At 47.5% G+C, this 19,367-nt stretch overlaps 1 protein-coding gene across 6 annotated transcripts in view; it reads left to right on the forward strand.

Moving 5' to 3' along the window:
* Window positions 1–7,643: 7,643 nt before the first annotated feature.
* The window catches only part of Peli2 (pellino 2), a 160,802-nt gene continuing 149,078 nt past the window's right edge, over window positions 7,644–19,367 (forward strand). For 2 of the 6 annotated variants that reach the window (XM_006519742.3, XM_011245231.2), the window contains exon 1: window positions 7,644–8,100. In XM_006519742.3, coding sequence (XP_006519805.1) covers window positions 8,024–8,100 — 77 coding nt within the window. In that variant the 5' untranslated portion in view covers window positions 7,644–8,023. Of the gene's footprint in view, window positions 8,101–8,268; window positions 8,745–8,773; window positions 9,026–19,367 lie in introns of those variants that run through there. The other 4 variants (XM_006519741.2, NM_033602.2, XM_030248103.1 and 1 more) reach the window with 4 other exon arrangements.

Consider the following 19,367-nt stretch of genomic DNA (forward strand, 5'->3'; position numbering starts at 1 on the left):
TCCAGCATCCATTTTCCCGTATACCCTGTTGATTAATGTCACTGGCCCCTGTTGAAATTTGGTCTGTTGCTATATATTTGGAATGCTAAATTCTGTATGCCAAGGTCTAGATACTCCAGGATAAGTAAATTCTCATGTATACCAGCTTTTGTTGCGCAAATCTTGCCCCTTAATATAAAACTATTGGTTGAATAAAGATGCCTACAGCCTATGGCTGGGCAGAAGAGAGGTAAGCAGAACTTTCTGGCTTGGGGTCTACGGCAGAGACCAGAGGGTCAGAGGGGAAGAAAGAAGACACCATGGGGTAGTTGAGCACACGGTAATGAGGCCTGGCCAATTGGAGTAGGAGCATCCCAGGTAAAACAGGGCAATTGAGATCTCAGAGTTATTGACAGACAAATAGACTAAATAGCACAATGGGTTGATATCTGCCTGGTTCTAGTGCTTTAAGGCTTATTATAAATATAAAGGCTTTGTGTCTTTTATTTGGGAACTAAATGATCAAAGGTAGAGTAGAAACCCTCAAATAATATTTACCACAACAGTCTCCAGAAACGAAACTTTTTAAAAAGCGTACTTACAATAGTATAAAACAAAAACAAACAAACAAACAAACAAGAAAACCACTTAGGGCTATTAACTCGCTAGAGAGAACTGAAAACCCATGCATTGGAGTTCTTATCATCTTAGCCCGCTTGTCTTAGCCAGAAGCTGCATAGTCAATGCAATGCCAACCAAAATAATCAATGGCACTTTTTTGCAGAAATAGAAAATAATGAGCTAATTTTGTATTAAGCCACAAACGACGATGACTTGCCAAAAGGATCTGGAGAAACAATGAAGATGGATGTCTTACAATTCCTGGCCTCAAAATCTAGTCAAAGCTTCACAGAGCCAAGTGTGGTATAGGTATAAAAATACACAGATCAGGCATGACGGGGGTGGGGGCTGTAATTCAAGCATTTGGGTGCCAAGAACCTTACAAGTGTGAGGCCAACCTGGCGTATCGAGTAAGACTGCTTAAAATCATAAGGATGGGCTAAAGAAATGGCTCAGCAGTTAAGAGGATTTGCTGCTCTTCCAGAGGTCCTGAGTTCAGGGTTTGTTTTCGCACCCACGTTGGGCAGCCCACAAGTGCCTGTATCTCCAGCTTTAGGGGATTCAGTGCCCTCTTCTGACGGCACTATAAACATGCAGTCAAACACACACACACACACACACACACACACACACACACACACCCATGTACACACATGTACACCACACACACACCAATGCACACTCATACATACCCATGCACACACACCCATGCACACTCACACACACATACAAATACCCATGCACACTCACACACACTCATGCACACTCTCACACACACCCATGCACACTCACACACACCCATCCACACTCATACATCCATGCACACTCACACATCCATGCACACTCACACATCCATGCACACTCACACACACACACACACACACAAACACACCAACGAATGAAACCATGAGCTATGAATGCATACAGCTCACATATGCTTCCTGAGGTGTTCATATGCAGAAGTGTGGTCTGCAGTGTGGAACCTTTGGTGGTAGACCCTAGAGGGAGGTAATCTGGTCATAGGAAATATTGCCCTCATAATAGACTAATGCTAGCTGTTATAGTTCAGATTTTAAGTGTCTCAAAGCTTCTTGTGCTAAAAGTTTGACTTTTGGTCTGGGTAGGAATGAGAGGGAGTAGAAGCTTTAGGAGGTAGAGTCTGGCGACAGTCCCCTGGGGCGTGTATGCCCTTGAAAGGGGGTTGGGGGCCATAGCCTCCACCCCTGTCATTTTCCAGCCACCATAACAAGCTTACCTCTGCCTGACCATGTGTCCCCGTCATGATACTCCGCCTCAGTACAGGCCCCCAAAGCAACAGAGACAAGCAATCATGCATTCAGACCTCTACACCCGTGAGCCAACACAAACAGTTCTTCCTCTGAATTTATTCATCTCTGATAGTTTGGTTACAGTCATGGAACGTTGGCTAATGAATTGACATTGCAGAGTGCATTAGTTCTCATAAGAGGGTGTTGTTAGAAAAAAATTAAAACTGGCTTTTCCCTATTATCTGTCTTCCTGCCTCGTTGTATGATCTCTGCCTCTTATGTTCCTGTCATTGTGCCATGATGCCATCTACCAGGAAACTCATTATAGCCAAGCAAAACTTGCTTTTGTATTGAATCTTTGGAACAGCGAGCAAAATCTCTCAATCCCTCTGTCTCTGTTTCTCTCCCTCCCCCTGTTTCTCTCTCTGTCTTTCTCCCCTCTCTCCTTTATTTCCTCTTCCCTTCTTCCCTTCATCTCCCCCTTCTCTCCTCTCTCCAAATTATCCAGTCTCAGATCTTTTATTATAGCAACTGAAAACACAAGAATACATAATGCATATGGTCAACTAATTTTTGACAAATGTGCCAAGACAGGCAAAAGCCAAGGATTATTTCTTTAACAAATGGCATTGGATCAGTTATAAGTCCACACACAAAGAAATGAAATTGGGTCTTCATCTTACAGCATTTACAGAACCAACAAAATGGATACAAGATATTTAAACATAAGACCTTCAACAGAAGGGCTAAGCAGTATCTCAGGGATGGTATACTTGCCTGACATGTGCACAGCTCCGGGTTTTATTTCTCACACTCAGAACACGCCGCGCAGGGGACTCAGTGTCACACACCTTTAATCCCAGCATTGAGGAGGCAGAGGAATTCTCTGTGTGTTCAAGGCCAGCCAGGGCTACAAAATGAGACCCTATTTCAAAAAATGAACAAAAATTGCCAAGACCTCACACTGAGAATATGAGAGGATGTGGGAAGGATTTAGAGGGGTTCACCTTGTTTCTTGGCTGTGACAAAAGGACAGGCAGGAAAGCCACACTGGCAGGTAGGGTGCATCAGACGGAAACACTCAGCCAATCAACCATTCACCACGATTCTGAGAGAAAATGTTTGCAAATAGAGTATCTGGCCAGAGGTTAATATCTAAAATGGATAAAGAATGCCTCTCCTTCAAAAACAAGACACAAAACACGGCCCATCAAACCCAGTCAAATAACCCAACTGAAAATGGACTAAGATTTAAGTCAACATTTACTCAAAGTCCACATATCTCCAGACATCAACAGATAGAGCAAAAAATAAATGCCTAGGATCAGTGAGTTTCAGTTGAAATCAGGACGCACATCACCTCATACTTGTTAGGACCACTTCACAAAAGAAAAGAAAACAAAGCAAGAGGTAAGTGTTGGTGGGAATGGGGAGACATGGGGACCCAGTCACGATATTGGTAGGAAGATAAAATGGTGTGGCTTCTCAAAACAGGCAAACCATTCCAAAACTGATGCCTGAGCCAAGAAACCCATGTCTACTTATTAAAAAGAGTTAAACTCAAGATCTTTGTGAGACATTTGAACTTCCCCAGTGACTGCAGCGTTAGCTATACTGTTCATCAATTGTCCATCTTCAGTGTCCATCAATGAGGAATGGGCAAAGAAAATAGAATATTTAGCCCCAGATGAGGAAATCTTATCACATTCCACAATATGGATGAGTCTCGGGATCATTATGACACATATAGTAAACAAGTCACAGGAGGGAAACTACGGTGTGATTCACTTACAGGATATATCTAAAGCAATCAGTTCATCAAAGCCAGAAGTGGAGCAGCAGCTATGGAAGGAGGGAAGAGAAGAAAGCTGCTGCCCAATGGGTGTAAAAACCCAGTCAGTCATGCATGATGGAAAGATTCTGGAAACCTGTGGTAGAACACTGCTTGTAATCAATAGCACAATCATGCCGTGTGTGCTTAGCAGTGCAAGGAGGTATGTCTCACCGTGTGTGTTTCTTGCTACACAATACAAGTAAAAGTGGACACTCTTCAGAATGGTAATCACAGAAATACAAATAAAAAAAGATGACCCATCAAGTTAGTGAGGATTTAACGATGCTGCCCAGCATTCCCTGAGGCAGGCTCTCCTTTTACTCTGGGCTGCAGCGTGAATTGGCAGACCCTGATCATTTCAAAAAACACATTGGAAGTATACATCAAAAGGTCTTTCGAATGTTTACATCCTTTGATATAGTAGTTATTTGTAGAATCCATTTCAGTGAAATAGTAACAGATACAAATACCTTTCTCAGAGCAAATAATTTGAAATATATTCTATTAAGGAGGAATGATTAATAGATGTTGATACTTTTGCTCAACCCCACCTCCCAGATTATCATGAGCGTGTAGTAAAAGAACCACTCAGAATACGATATTAAATGAGGAAAAAGTAGGATAATAAGTTCTTTAGAGTAATGTCAAATACAAAACAAAACAAACGAAAGCAAACCAGAAGGAGGAAAGGGAACCAATTAGAACACAAAGGGGGGGCTGCAGTTTGGTATGCAAACTTGCTACCAAATGACCGGAAACATGTTCAGGATGTACGTCCCCCCCCCACCCCCCCACGATCAATAAATAAAGATGTAAAAATAAGTTTTAAGGAGGAAACATACATCATAATAAATAGGGTTATTCCTAGTCAAGTTTATGGGTGATTTTTAAAATGGCCTTCAAAATTTCTTTTTTCTCACATTTTCTGTATGCCTGGCAAAGAAGACACATGATGCCTACAGCTGAGGGTATAGTGTAAAAGTCAAATGTCTGATGTCTCACACACACAAAACCATGTATTGTCCAAACATGTATTTTTCAAAGCGCATACTTGTCCCTTAGACGTTGTAAACATAAATATGGTGTGATCAAAAGTTAAACTCTTCATCCTAGAAATATGGTTGGTTTTATTTAAAGTATGTCAAAGCAAACATAGACCATTTGGCTGAAGCTTCTACTTTGAAAGCAAAAGAGGTAGATCTATCAGGGAGAGAAACCGGTACATATTGGGCTCTTTCAGAAAACATGGCTCGTGGAGTGGTTTGGGGACATGCATGACAGACAGCAGGGAGGGAAGAGAAGGGGCTGGTGAGGGGTAGCAAGGACAGCCAACCCCACCCTGGTTCTCAGTGGATTGGCAGATGGCACAGCCAGATTGTCCCACCAGCCTGGAGCTAATAAAACAATTATTCAGAAGGGGATACGTTCCTGTTACAGTCAGAATCCTGGTGTTAGTTGGAATGGAGGTGATTACATTCTTCCTGGTTGACGCTGTAAGCAGAGGACGGGCCAGGTAAGGGACAGGAAGAGAGAGATGAAAGCTGACCATAGACTCTGAGCAAGTCAAGTTCACCACAAACTCACAGCTCTGCTGTTCGATCTCGTTTGAGATGTATTCATTTATTTTCACTCATCTGGCCGTCCCTTAAAATCAGCAAAAGCAGACTTGGGGGATTTGGGAACCACTTAGAAAGTGGTTATAGTTTCAATGGGTCCACACTGCATATAAAGGGCAGCCAAACAATTAAACGATATTATGCTCACAAGTCCAAAAAGCTCAAATGCATTTCTGATAGTTTAATATTAGAAGCTTATGCATAATCAGGATTGGGGACTTTAAAATTGATTTCATACGTAAGAGTGAGCAATCATTCTCAGGGGACAATAATTAGGTAGAGATGAGTGTCTCTTTAGAGCCCACAGGACCACCGATGTGCCACCAGTCCCTATTTGGTCCATTTGTTCATTCAGATTCCCTCGACTGTGGTCCTATGCATGCATTCCTGTAGGCCCTCAACAGACTGATTTCCCAGTCTGCCGGGTTGCAAGGCTAACAGTGATTGACAGAAACGATACACTTACAAGTCCTGAGCTGCCTAAGATCAAAGCCTCCACAGATATAAAAACTCAGAGAAAGCAGAACTACCTGTAAGTAACTTTCATAAAGACAAACTCGATTAAACACCATCAACATGCCCAAGGCATGCTGGGAGAGAAGAGAAAGAAGCGCCCCCACCCCCCTCGCAGGTGGAGGGCAGAGGTGTCTGGACCAGCTGACCAGCAATGGAGTGTCTCTGCCAAAGCCTGGGACAGCTTATGGGAAGCACCCAGTCTAGTGTTTGGAACTTAGAAGGAGGTTAATAAATATTTGTTTCCATCCCCCTAACAGCAGATGCAGAGCGCAGCAAGGAAGAAATGGAGCCAGAACAGTGTAATGCAAGCACAAAAGCACAGCATGCCAGGAGAGAAGGGGGTAATTGTAGCCTAGAGATCAGTAGCAGCAATAGAGCAGACTGGGGGAAGTTCGCATGCCAGAGCGAGGTACTATAATTAAGGGAGATGGGTAACTGTGACGGGATTCAAAGGGTTGTTGACAGTCGCATAGTGGATATAGTAAGTGGGACTAGGGAGTAAGGAAAACTACACTCCGTCATACAGAAATCTACCAACACCATATGAAGAGAAAGAGCTCAACTCTCTAAAAAAGGGCTGCTGGTTAAACCTTTACATTTTCATAACAGAGAAAAGTACAGAGGATTTGTACAATAAGCCGGATAGCTAGTTGTCTTTAGTCTAAGAATAGACTTTCTGTAATTAGCGGAAATAAGGTAATCGTCTAATAAAGTTTATTTTTGGCTCATCAATAGTGTGGCTTTTGTTATTCTGGAGTAATTTATCTCCAAAGCCTCAATTAAAAGAAGAAAAGCCAGTTACTAACTGAAGTAAAATTACAGAAAGCATCATGTCACTACAGTAATAGCCTGTCAGAGAGCGATACATGCACGGCGCTGAGCAGTAGAATGGAAGGTTACTCATGCAATTATTTCTTTTTTAACTCCTTACTTAGAGTCATAGCCTAAACGTGTGTGTATGTGTGTGTGTGTGTGTGTGTGTGTGTGTGTGTGTGTGCGCGCGCGCGCGCGCGCGGGCACACACACACACACACTCTCGATGTTTATACATTGGGTAGCTTTTGCAGTATTTATTTCTTTAAATATTTAACAGTCTGGAAAGGCAGTGACAGGCAATAATATGTAGCGTCTCTAGCATGTTGCAAGGGCTTAATAAATGCTAGAATAATAAATTCCTCTATGATGAAAAACAGCAGTCAGTAAAACTATCACAGCCTACAATATTTTAAAGACACAGCACCATAAGAAAGCATAAAATACAAACAGTGCCTTGATTAATCCATGGAAATAAAGGAACATTTGTCTTCATTTAAAAAAAAAAAATCCACCTAGGTAATTTCCTTTTAAATTCCCCAGGGGGTTGAAAGAAGGGACAGAGATGTGAATAAGGGATTAAAAGTAACTTTTAACTTTTCTTTTTCCCCTTTCCCTCTCCTCCCTCCATCTCTCTCTCTCTTTTCTCACCCCCCCCCCACGTTCTTTCTCCTTTCTCTTGATACATGAAATGGTGGGGAGCCCTTCAATTAGCGCCCCCCCCATGGGCAGATTCTTTCTCTTTTTAAGCCCCCCTCTCAAGGGCTTGGCTTTGAAAGCAGACACCCCCAGATCAGTGCGCTCAGCATGGTGAGCTCGGAGGTGGGGGGTGGGCAGTATGCTTGGCTTTCACGCAAGCGGGGTCCGGATCCCCGGGCTGAGGACGAAGACCCCCACGCTCCAACTTTTCGGAGGAAGAGAGGAGAAAAACAGAGCTGCCCCTTTAAGGGCTTGCCTTCCCCTTTACTCTATGTTTACATAACACGGGGCGCTCGCGGGCCGCGGGGGCTGGCGGGCGGGCGGGCGGGGGCCGCGGGAGCGCGGAGACGCGGGCGGCGGCGCGGCCGTCCCACCTGCCCAGCCCGCTCAGCCCCCCGGCGGCGCGCGCTCCTCCTCCCGCGGGGCTCTGGTCGCCGCTCGCTTTCCGTGCCGGGTCCCGCTCGTAGCGGCCAACGTACGGATAGCTCCGGGGAAGCCGGCGGGCGACGCGCACAGCCACGACGGAGCAGCCGCGGGACTGGCCGCCCAGCGCCCCGTTCGCCGCCGTGCCGTTCCCCGGCGCGCTCACCCCGTTTTCGGGATGGGAGTGTAGTGGCGGCGCGGACTCGGCGGGGATCGCGGCGGAGGCGGCAGCGGCGGCGGCCGAGCGCGGCTCCATGTTTTCCCCGGGCCAGGAGGAACCCAGCGCCCCCAACAAGGAGCCGGTGAAATACGGGGAGCTGGTGGTCCTGGGGTGAGTTGGGGACGCGGGCGGCGGGGCGTCGCGGAGGGAGAGGGATGCGCTCCTGAGGGCCCGGGTCCCCGGGGTGCTCGTTGCCGCGGCCCGGAGGGCGCTCCTGCACCACGCGGGGTCGCTCGGTGAAGCCCGGAGCCAGTGGCTACTGGGGACTTCTCTTTCCCGACGACCGCGAACGCGGAGCCCTGTCTCCGAGCCCAGAGCCCAGTCCGCGGGGGTTACGCATTGTTCCAGTCTGTGACCCGGGCCGCTGGTTGGCCTCCGCTTTTTGCGCCGGGAGTGAGCTCGGCCGAGGGCCTGGACCGGGTCCTGGTTTTCCCGGGTCCTCTCAACAACGGTTCCCGGATCTCCCGGGTTTCCATTCTCGAGTCTCCGCACCCCTTGATCTCCTTACCCCTCGGGCTCCTGCACCCCTCGGGCCCCGGCCTTGCCGATGCCCTGCCAGCGGCGGGGAGCTCGCCACCCTGCCCTCCTCGGCTCCCACTCCGCTGGTGAAAATCACATTTTGAAGATAGTAATTATCTACAATCGTTAAAACGGCAGCAATTAGAGACTTCATCTACTTCCTGAGTTTCCGTGTGACATTTTCTATTGTTTACCCTTAATAAACCAGGAGGGAGGCTTCGCAGGATTAAAGCAGGGTAAAGTGGGCAATGAAAAGGGTGTGGGTGGGGGGAGGTGGAAAGTGCAGGAAACTCTTGGAGCTGGAGCAACTTGGGTAGTGCTGCAGGGAAAGGATTGGTTTCCCTTTGGATGTGCCGCTCCAGGGAACCCGCGCTTTTGTCCTCTGTTGAAAGATCTGTATTCAGACCCACGCGGGTGTTGATGGGTGGGCTTAGAGGCACGCGAGGAAGCCCCCCTCCTCACCCCTAAGCAGAGGCTCTGGGAACTTTGAGAAACGTGTTTTGATTACTACCTTGAAGTAAGTGCCGACTTAATTTTTTTTTAAAGACTCATCTAAAGTTTCCTAGCCTTCAGTTTGTTGCAAGCCTTTCTGTGTGTGTGTGTGGGGGGGGGAAGGTAGTACTGGAAAGATCACTGCTTATTTGGAAGCTCAGCAGATGAGCGCCTTCCGCACCTGCATGGGAATTGCATGCACTTAAGAGACAGATGTCAGAGTTCGCTGGGAAGAGGAGGGGTGGGGAGGTGGGTGGGGGGAAGCCACAGTTTAGTCTGTCTTATGTAACTTCAGCTCAGCCTAATTTTGTGGAGTTTGGTTTTGTTTATGTGGCTGGCTTCAGAGTATGCTTAACACTGTGAATTTGACAAAGAAGATTAACTTACGCCAGAGCCATTTCATTATTTCCTTTTGAGGCAATCTGTTGAGACGTTTCGGAGCAGTGTGGAATAAACCCGGAGAGGTTTGTGTTCATAGCTAAAAGTTTAGGACACTCCAAAGCCAGGAAAAGAATTTACACCCTGGACAGTTGTAATTTAGTGTCTCTGTAAACACCGTTGCCTGTAGCACCTGCTTCATCCTTCACTAAAGCTTTTCCTGGATCCATGATGGCTTAGTGTTTCTAACCTAGTAGCTGGAGGCAGGCAGGGCAGTTACCTGTGCTACCACATGGCAACACTGTTTGGACATTGGGTATCATCCAGTAGCCACAGAACACTTCCATTTTAATGTAGAACAAGACATAAGTAGAAACCCGAGTAAGTAAGTAGCAAATGATGTTTGGTGTTGTCACTTCTTCAACTGAAGTTGGTTAACAGTGGAGCCCTGCCGTGGTGGGGGGCTGGGGGGGAGATGTTGCTTCTTGCCAGCTTAAGGAAGACCTTTAAGGAAGAAAAATGGGAGTAGCAGATGGTTTTGTGTACGCCTGAATTGTGGCTGCTGCCCCCTCCCCTTCTTTCTTTCAGATTTCTGACTCTTGCAACATTGAGCACACTAAAGAGTACCTGGAAAGTAGTGAACTAGTTAGATTTTCACTAAGTCTTACACAGTTCTGCCCACTGGACTTGAGAGCATGTTGTCCCCTTTAAAATAGCAAGTGCATTTCAATGAAAAAAAAAAAAGTGCCATTACTGTGCATGCCTGGTCCTTTGGGACATCAATATTGGTGAGCATAGACTGTCTAGGAAATTTTCTTGATGAAATTATTCTTGAGGCTAAAGCTGCTCACTGCCTCTGATATTGTTAAAATATTTATTTTGTTTCATTGGAAAGTACAGTGACTTTATTTTAACTGCTGGGTGATTGTCCTTTCTTCTGTGTTCTGAATCACATGGTAAAATGTCACATAGGAAGTTTGGATAGCAAACTGTAAAGTTGATTCAGGCCTCGATGATCTAAGTACGGGTGATTCTTGTCATAGGTTGCATAGTAGGAGAGAATGCCATGTGGGATTGTAGTGGGGTTGTCACTTTCTGTCCAGTTAGTGGAGTTTAAATTATTTGTTAATTCTAACCAGTTACCGTGTCATAGTCCCAAGTCCTTATTGTGTCCACTGCTTAATTGAAGCTGGAGAAATGATTGGCTCGTTCGCTCCTTTTAGCTGAGAAGTATTAATTTGGCTATCACTTTAAAGTTGGGGAAGTGGTTTGGGGTTTAAAAGCTGTTCAAGGTAGTGGAGCCCTGATTAAAGGCTCGTGATTTTTCTTTTCTTTTTGTTTTTTTTTTTTTTGTTTTCTTTTTTCCTGACCCACTGGCTCGGTGATTTTTGATTTAGTTCCTTCCTCTCTGTTTCTTCAGCCCTATCAAAATAGTCTCCAAGGAGCCTCTCTGGGGGTCTGTTCTGTTGTTCTGTTCATTTGCTCAAATGTGGAACACACACAGTTAACCAATTCTAGATAGCTTGATATTTGTTGATTTTCATGAGTCTTAAAGTGATGGTGCTAGAACTCCCATGGGCACACATCCATCCATGGTCATGATAGCAGAAAAGCAATCAGCACCGGGCTGGGGTGGGGGAGGTAGTTCAGTGAATAAGTGCTTGCTTGCTGTACCAGCATGTGGACCTGTGTAAAAGGTATGCGATCGCATCTGTAACCACAGTGCTGGGGAGGCAGAGACATGTGGATCCCCGGGGCTCCCAGGCTGGCCAGTCTAGTCCAAGTGGCCAGCTCCAAATTCAGTGAGCAATCCGTCTCAAAAATTAAAGTGAAGAGTGACAGAGGAAAGAAGTCTTATGCTGGCCTCTGGCTCCCTCCCCCCTCCCCCCCAAAGTAAATACGTGTAATTACATATTTAGGGAAGAAATCATGTTTTGAAGTTAAGCAGACTGAGACAAATAGCAGAAAGAGGCTTAATCTGGTAGTGGAGCTCAGGAGGGGTGGGGGTCTAAGAGGTATATTATATAGCCCTTCACAAAGAAACCAGAGCTCCTTATGTGTTCTTTCTGGGTTGGGTCAGTTTCATGGCTTTCTGCTGGAGGCTGACTCCAGCTGTGCTGCAGGGCCTCAGAGCTCCCTTCTGAATTCATTTTGAAGCATGCTGCTCTTTGCCAACTAATGGCCCATCGTGGTTTTTGGAGGGAAAAACTACCTTGCCTATTCCCTTGGTTTCCCTCGACTCAGAGTTGAGTGGGTAATTTATTCTGCAGGGCCTCGGCTCTGATTTGATGTGACACAGAACAGGCTTGCAGCACTTTCACTCACAGGCTCTTCATCTGGGGGCTGTATGTAGAGTTCAGGGAATCCACAGAGTTGGATGGGGAAAAACCCTGTTTGTTACAGTCCTCCACCCGAAATCTACTGTTTCACTCAGAATAGGCAACACAGAGACCTGCTGCCTATTTGTTACTTAATGTCTTAATACAGAAATAGAGGTGTAAGCAGAACATAGTGGTGCACACAGGAAATCCTGGGGAGTCTGTGGCCATCCTCAGCTACCTAATGACGTCATAAGCTTGAGGTCAGCTTGTGCTAAATGAGACCCTGCTCTGATACATACATAGTACAGGTGTGGACTGAGGATGTAGGTTGTGGTAAAGCCACTGCCCAGCGTGTGCAAGGTCCTGCTTTCCACCACCAGCGTTTAAAAGACTGTTAGAAGTGCTGGCGATTTTCCAGTGTAAAGCTATTTTGTTAACAAAGTAACTGATTTTATTGGCGACTATGCATTGAAAACCTTTCTGCCTCCCTGAGTGGGAGTAACCACATCACTAAAGGATGCTTTTCACAAAAAAGGTTAAAGAGCCCCTTACAGTTGAGGCTTCTCCTCCACTGTGGCTGGAAACGCAATACATCTAGCAGGTGTCTGCTCTTCCCCTGGATTGGCAGTTGCTCTGTCAGATGAGGCAGAGGGCTCGATTGCTTGACCATGCTATGGACTCAGACATTACGGTTTTTAAAGCGGCTTTTATCCACGTCTTTCCGTGTTGTGCTCTTTGGACCTGCCTTGATGGCCTCTCTCCTACTGTACACCTCTTACTTTTTAAACTCTTATTTGACCCCAAAGATGTCAAACATTGTATTTCGTAGACCAAAAGATCTTTAAATGTTTAGAAATAAACAGACAGAATCTTAGCTGCCGCTCAGCATGTGGGGTGATGGGAGCGCTGTGGCCAGTCTGTCTGTGGATGGGCGCCTCATTCCGAGGCTATTATGGGTCATGATGTTACTGGCTTGGGGTTGCTATGTTTTCCTTTACTAACTTTAGCCTTGTTTGGTGTGTGTGGCTGTCTGTCTGACTGTGGGCTTGCCAATCTGGCTTTCTTAGATCTGTTCCTTTTATGTGCCAAGACTGAAAACTTTATTAGGACTTTTCATTTGGGGCATATTTCCTCATGCAACAATCATTTCAAGATGCTTTTTGTAAACAGAATAAGACCAGATTGATTCAGCATCCAGTGACATTTCCATACATATTTATCCAAAAGATAAAACACAGACAAAAGTGAAACAAAATACGACACGGCATTCCGTCCACCATCGGGAGACTGAGCCCATCACCCTGGTGACACGGGTACAGGGGCAGTGGCCTCCTTGAGTGGGATTGTAGGCTGGCTTTTAAATGAACATAACAGCAACACATTGGCCTCATTGGCATGGGAGAAAGATATCCAGGAAAGAGTTGTTAATGTCCATGATTTAATTAAAGGGTTCTCCTAAGGTGTTTCGTGAAAGGAAAATGAAGATGTAGTGATTGACTTACAGAGTCTTTAATTGTCATCTTCATCTTTTGGAAAACAAGTTGACAAACGCAGACGTTTCTTAGTTCTCTCCCACTTGGCCATTCTGAGCCACACTCTCAGCCGCCTCGTGTGTGATGATGAGCCCTGAGGCATGTGCCTTGTGATTTATGACAAGCAGTCAAGGGCGGATCTTGCAAATGATGTTACTTTAATACTGCCATGTTTTCACCCCACCCCACCCCACCCCACCCCACCCCAACCCCACCCCACCCCACCTCCACGTTGTGATGTGTTTCCTCAAGTGGGAACGAAGGGGCGGAGTCACATCAGGCAAGCCAGGAATTTTATTCATTCAACAAATATTTATTGGGTGTCTACCCTTCCAGAGCCTGGGGATGCAGCTAGAAAATAAGACGGGCAGGATTCCTACCCGAGTGATTGGACAGAATAGTGAGGTGAGGTGGGAGGCGAGATAGACATGGGCCACCAGGGGCATTGTGGGAGAGTTTGAGACGACTGCAGGGTCAGAATAGAAAGGGTTTTGGACAGAGCCTTGTACAGAGAGGGCACCATGGTGATGGGGGAGGAAACTGAGGTAGAGTCCACCAATGCAAAGACAGAGGTCTATGATCTGGCTTTCCAGACCCTGCTTCCTGTCACTGAGACCTAGTTTTAGCCCTCGCCTGGTATCATAGGTCAGGTTGCTCATTGACTACAGTCTTACTGCCTAAGTGGCCCTAACCCTGGGCCACTGTCACAGACAAGCTCCTGCTCTGTCTGTCTACCTCATGCTCACTTTGAGGGACAGAGATGGCAAGCAAGCAGGCGGGACAAAAGGCAGAACTTCAGAGAGTGATTGGGTGTGCACCAGGGGAGGTCGCTGGGTGGGTGCTAGGGAGAAGTGAGACCCCTTCAGACAGAGAAAAGCCGCTGAGAGAACTGGCTTCTCCTCAGGACACCTACTGTTCAGTTGTTTTCCCTTGTTAATACACATTCTGGTGTTATAGCCAAAGGTATTCAGATATTCTGTCAATTAAGGAGGCAGAGCAGTTTCCCAAAGGGAAGACAGAGGGACAGACACCAAGATGGACCCTCGCTGTAAGCATGAGTCAGTCTGAAGAGTCAAGGAGAGGCATGCACCTACCCAGTATGCCCAGCGTGGGACTTAGATTCCACCAGCATTCGTTGAAACTGCTTTGTCTTCCCTTCATGTACTTTGATGGACGGGCAGGGACCCCTGAACTCCCTAGTTGAAGAGTGCCGGGCATGCCTTTTGGGGGCGCAGTGGGTAGTCATGGAGTCTCTCCTGGAGGTGCTACTTTACAGATGCTGCCTGCTGTTTTAGTTCCAACTCTGATTTGTTTTTCTTTTCATGAGTTACCTGCCAGTCATGTGGTCACCTGCACCAAGTTCTGCCTCACAGAGAAGCAGGCCTTCTGTTCCGACTTTGTCAGCTGCTCTGAGCTGTACTGCAGTGCCACAGTAGCATTGAAGGGCTGTGGTCATCAGTGCATGTCCGTGACGGGGTGTACAAGCCACTTGCATAGACAAAGGCATCAAGGTCATTTCAGTCTAAGGGTTAAGTCTGGCTGAGGCTTCTTTTCAGCCATCCACACAAGGCTAGTCACTGGGCCGCTTAACCGGCTTGGTTCCTCGCTGTTTCAGTGTGTGTGAAATCTGTTTGTAGGATAAGAAGTCATTACTGCAAGCTATCTGCTTCCATTCTAATTAGGAGTGGCTCAACAGAATCCAACCACAGCAGGCAATCGCTGCGTTCAGCTTCTGGGTCTTTGGTAGGAGAACAGGCTGTTAACCATCCTAGCAAGCTCCCCAGAGGATCCTTAGCCTCTGCCCTTCTTTTCTTTCTTCTTCTGCCCTTTCCCACCCCTCCCCATTCTTGCCTCTCCCTCCGAATCCCTCCCTAGATTTCATCGTGTTCTTAGACTGTGGAGTATGAGTTGTCACCACAACACCTCGTGCTCTGTGTAAGGAGGTTTTCCTGGGAGACTCGACTGGCGGATTGCCTCAAGGAGAGAGAGGTCCTTTCTTCAGGAGGACTGTCGACACGGGAGTTTGTTTTCACTCAGAAATGTCTTGTAGCCCAGTCCCCTCCGTCTCAGGATGCGTCCCATGCTGTCCCTGTTTTCACTTGGTGACTTGAGTGCCGCGCATCTTAAAACCTCTCAGAGAAAGCATTGTACTGCCTCTGAGGTGGCGCTGGGACCACTTCTCCGGTTGGCCTTGTGGCTGGAGGGACCTCAGGTCTTTGACATCACCTCACGCTCTGTTCAGACAGCCAGAGCTCCCCTTCCCTGCCGGGGTGTCCTGGCCTTACTGGGTGGTGAACCCTCCCTTTCAGACCTGCTGGTTGCAGGGTTTGCTTTGGTCACTGTGGTGGAGCGAAGGATGCCGAGCTTCAGTGCATTGCCTTAGTGGCTACTGTAGCCTCTGCCCACCACAGGGGCCAAAACCCACTATAGACAAGATGGCAACAGAAACTTACATCTTTGTAGTTCTGAACTTAAGGACCAGGGTGGCAGTTTCTTCTAAGGCCCCCACTCTTTGGTGGACACTTAACCACCTTCTCACACGTTCTTTGGCTCTTTCGCCTTGCCCACCTGTCTCTTGGATGGGGCCTTCTTGCATCACCCCGTTTACCTTTAATTACCTCCTTTAAAGCCCATCTTCAAATACAGCTACCCCTGGCCCCTTCTGGGAGTTAGTATTTCAAGGTGAATTTTATGGAAATACAGTTTTACAGCAGAATGTTTCCTTAGAGGGGGGCTGCCATGTCAGAGAGTTTGACCACTTTCCTGGAGAGAGTGGTGCTGGTGTGAGAGAGATTTACAAAGGAAGAGGGAAAGGCTTGCAGGACCCTGTCTGTCATGGCTGCTAAGCTCAGGATATGGACAGATGAGGAAGATCATCAGAGCTCCTTGGGCCCATTGAGCTGCCATTGACATTAGCCAGAGCAGCATGAAGGCTCTTTCCACTGTCTTCTGTCCAGGTGAGAGAACTCTGTGTGTGTGTGTGTGTGTCTGTGTGAGGTGTATGTTGTGTGCTGTTGTGTTCTGGGAGGCTTGTTTCGCAGCAGCCATACACCACGTTTGCATTTAGTTCACCTGTGAGATCTGACAACTCTAATATGAAGTGGATTCATGGAGTTTGTTGAGTTGGTTTTCTTTCCTTTATTGATTACTTTAATTAGCGTAATTACAGTATTTTGGATGAGTTATTCTAAACATTAAATCCTGGAGGGTTTAAGAATCTTAGCTAACAAAAGCATCTGGAATAGCTGTCAAATGTAAGTTCTCATTGAGGTTCCTTGCCTAGCTTCCGTCTTCCTCGGTCCCGTCTCCTGAGCTGTGCCGAGAGGCAGCGGCTGGCGACTAACCTGACTGAACTGAGAATCCTGCTCCCTCAGGCTTCCACATGGACAGCTCTCACCCAGGATGGCCAAGTGCATGGCGGAGGATTCTTCAGGCTTTTAAGGGTCGCCTGTTGTGCAATAAGAGAGCGAGCAGAAGCTTGAGACGAGGGAGGAACCCCTCCTGCATCTTGTAGGTTCAGGACTCCCGGTAGACCAGAAGAAACTCCTCAGCATTGCAGTGAGGGGCAGGTGGCCGCTTGGAAAGCAAGCTCGAGTACATGCGTTGTCCCTGTCAGTGGCTTTGGGAGGTAAGAATATAGTACAGTTACCAAACACTTCAGGCCTTCGGAGGCCGTGGAGAGCTGTTCTGTGCTGGCCAAGAAACAAACAGGCAGAATGTATCTGTGGTGCTGTGTGGTTTTCGGGGGTCGGGGACAGCTTGTTTTCTACAGAGAAGCCAGTTGTGACATCCACAATGCAGCAGGCCCTTTCTGGTGCTGGGTAGTGAGTAGTGGGAGGCTGCAGACGTGGAAACTACCATTGCTGCCTCTCAACTGGACACATCCCCAAGAAAGGAAAAGGAAAACAACCAACTGGAGACAGCCCAGAAAACAGAAGCTCTTCCTGTAGGCAGCTGAGAGAAGTGTAATTTCTAAGTTAACCCTAACATTTTCTACTTTTAATCAACGCAGTGTTAAGTGAAACTTTGAACTGTTGTGTTTTTAAGTTCCTAGCATTTACAGTTTGGTAGTGTTAAGGTTTAAAACCGTAATAACATTGGGGACCACATATAAAAATTACATGTGTTCTTCAAGTGTATATTTAATTGAAGTAAGGCCAGCTAACCATATCAGCACCGAGTGGTGTAACCCCTCGGTTTTCTGTAGTGATGTTCTTTGGTGGTTTGGCTATGGTAGTTTGAGTTAGAGCTCAGGGGTGCTGGCACCCAGGTATCAGGTGCAGAGTCGCATCACTCTCAGGGAGATTGTCGCAGAGCGCCAGCAGAGCGGCAGGTTCTATAAGCTGATTTCCATTACTCTCCCAAGACTTCATATTATTATCTGGGCAGTGAGGTGCCAGCTTAGTGCCCCGTCCTGGCTTCTTCTTGGTGACAGAGCCTGAGAGGGTGCTCAGTGTGTACGGCTCAGAAGTTTGCTGTCCTCCACTCGGGAAAGGACAGAGAGCTTGTCACCGAGGGACATTGGCAAGAAGATTTCCTGAGGCAGCCTTTTGCAGCCTCTGAGCAGTTTTGAAGGGGGAGTGGTTGTTCTGGGACTGGAGTAGAGAAGCCACAGGGGCGTTGGAACCTTGAAACTGAAGTGCCCCGGGGGAAGTGGGTGGGATTGGAAACTGTGGCTAGCATAGTATTAGGAGTCAGAGGGCTCTTAAGTTAGGGGACTGGGAGCATTCACCAGTCCCCATCTTCCCGGACTTTGTAGTCTCTCCTCGGAAAAGGACTTGGAACAAATTAAACCTAGCCAGTTGCTGCCAAGTGTGAGGGTAGCCACTGGGGACAAAGTGCGTTTTTGTGTGAGGGACTTGAGTTTTCTGACTCCACTTCAGCCGAGGTGAAAGGATGTGTGGGAGCGGGTTAGTAAGGCGAGAGCACAATGCGTGAAGCGCGCAGAGAGCCCGGGGAGCTGAAACACTCAGTGTGTTTGGAGATCAACGTCGGGTTGGATGGCTGGAAGGCTGGAAGGGCAGAGGCTCTGAGTGTGCTTTAGAGTCGTCTGGGTGCAGGAAGCTCTTGTGCAAGGCTCTGAATAGTTGAGTTTGGTAATCCTCAGGCCCTTCCGTGACTATAGTTCCTTTCCCCTGTCTCTCTGCCCCTTTCCTGCTGAGGGACAGTCACTTTTAGGGGGTTGTAGCCCCATTCTGGCAGTGGCATTTGGCGAACAGTGTGGTCATTTCATCCCATGGGGGCTTCTTGTTTTACAAGCAATGAATGTTTTCGGATTGAACCCCACTGGCCAAGCAGTCTGGGTCTGATACCATTTTCCTTTCTGCGCTCTGCCCTTCCTCCACCCCCTCTGGCCTAGCATTCCAACAGGCCCAGGTCATGGTGTCCCTGTGAGTGTCTGCTGGGGTGGGAGGAAGTGGGGTGACATCAGAGCCCACTGTTCCCCTTTCCTTGTCTGCGGAGGCTCTTTCTAGTAGTCACTGTAAGAAGCAGCTGGCTGCTGTCCTCCTGGCCTTTACTGTGGTGGTTCAAAGCAGGCTGCTCCTCCTACTGGAACCCCACCCCAGCCCACCCCAGTGCCTTTGCCAAGCTAAACCGGCAGGAGTGTGTGCACATAGAGCCTGGCCTTTTTGCTCCAGACCAGCCCCTCAGATGTGTAACTAGGCAGGAGTGTGTTTTAGTGCTATTTGTGAGGGTCCTGGTTGTTGCTCACATGCCCTGTCCAGCCTGTGAGCGTCTCTCTCTCTCCATCTCTGCCCGGCCTTCAGGGTGCGCTGCTCACATCCTTTGAACTGAAGTGAGGACTCCAGGTGCTGAAAAAAAATCTGTGTTTGAGGGATCTGTTAGTGGAGAATCTGAGCCTTTTTCCTTTTATGTGGAGACAGGCAATCTTCCCCTGGATAACTGCTTCTTCTAGGCCTGAGTCCTCTTCCCTTTAGGAGGGGGGCCCAGAGGGCTGGCTCCTAGGCCCTGATGATGGCTTCTGACCTTTCTGAGTGAGTAGTCTCACCTAAGTCCTATGCAGAAGGGGTGTTGGCCCCAGCCTTGAACTCAAGATGGCCCCAATGGCTTGCCTCGTAAGTGAGGAAAGTGAGGGCTTGGAGCTTTGGGTGACCCCCTCAGCCACAGTACAGCT

The sequence above is a fragment of the Mus musculus genome, chromosome 14 (genome assembly GCF_000001635.26).
Source record: "Mus musculus strain C57BL/6J chromosome 14, GRCm38.p6 C57BL/6J".
Classification (NCBI taxonomy): Eukaryota; Metazoa; Chordata; class Mammalia; order Rodentia; family Muridae; genus Mus; species Mus musculus.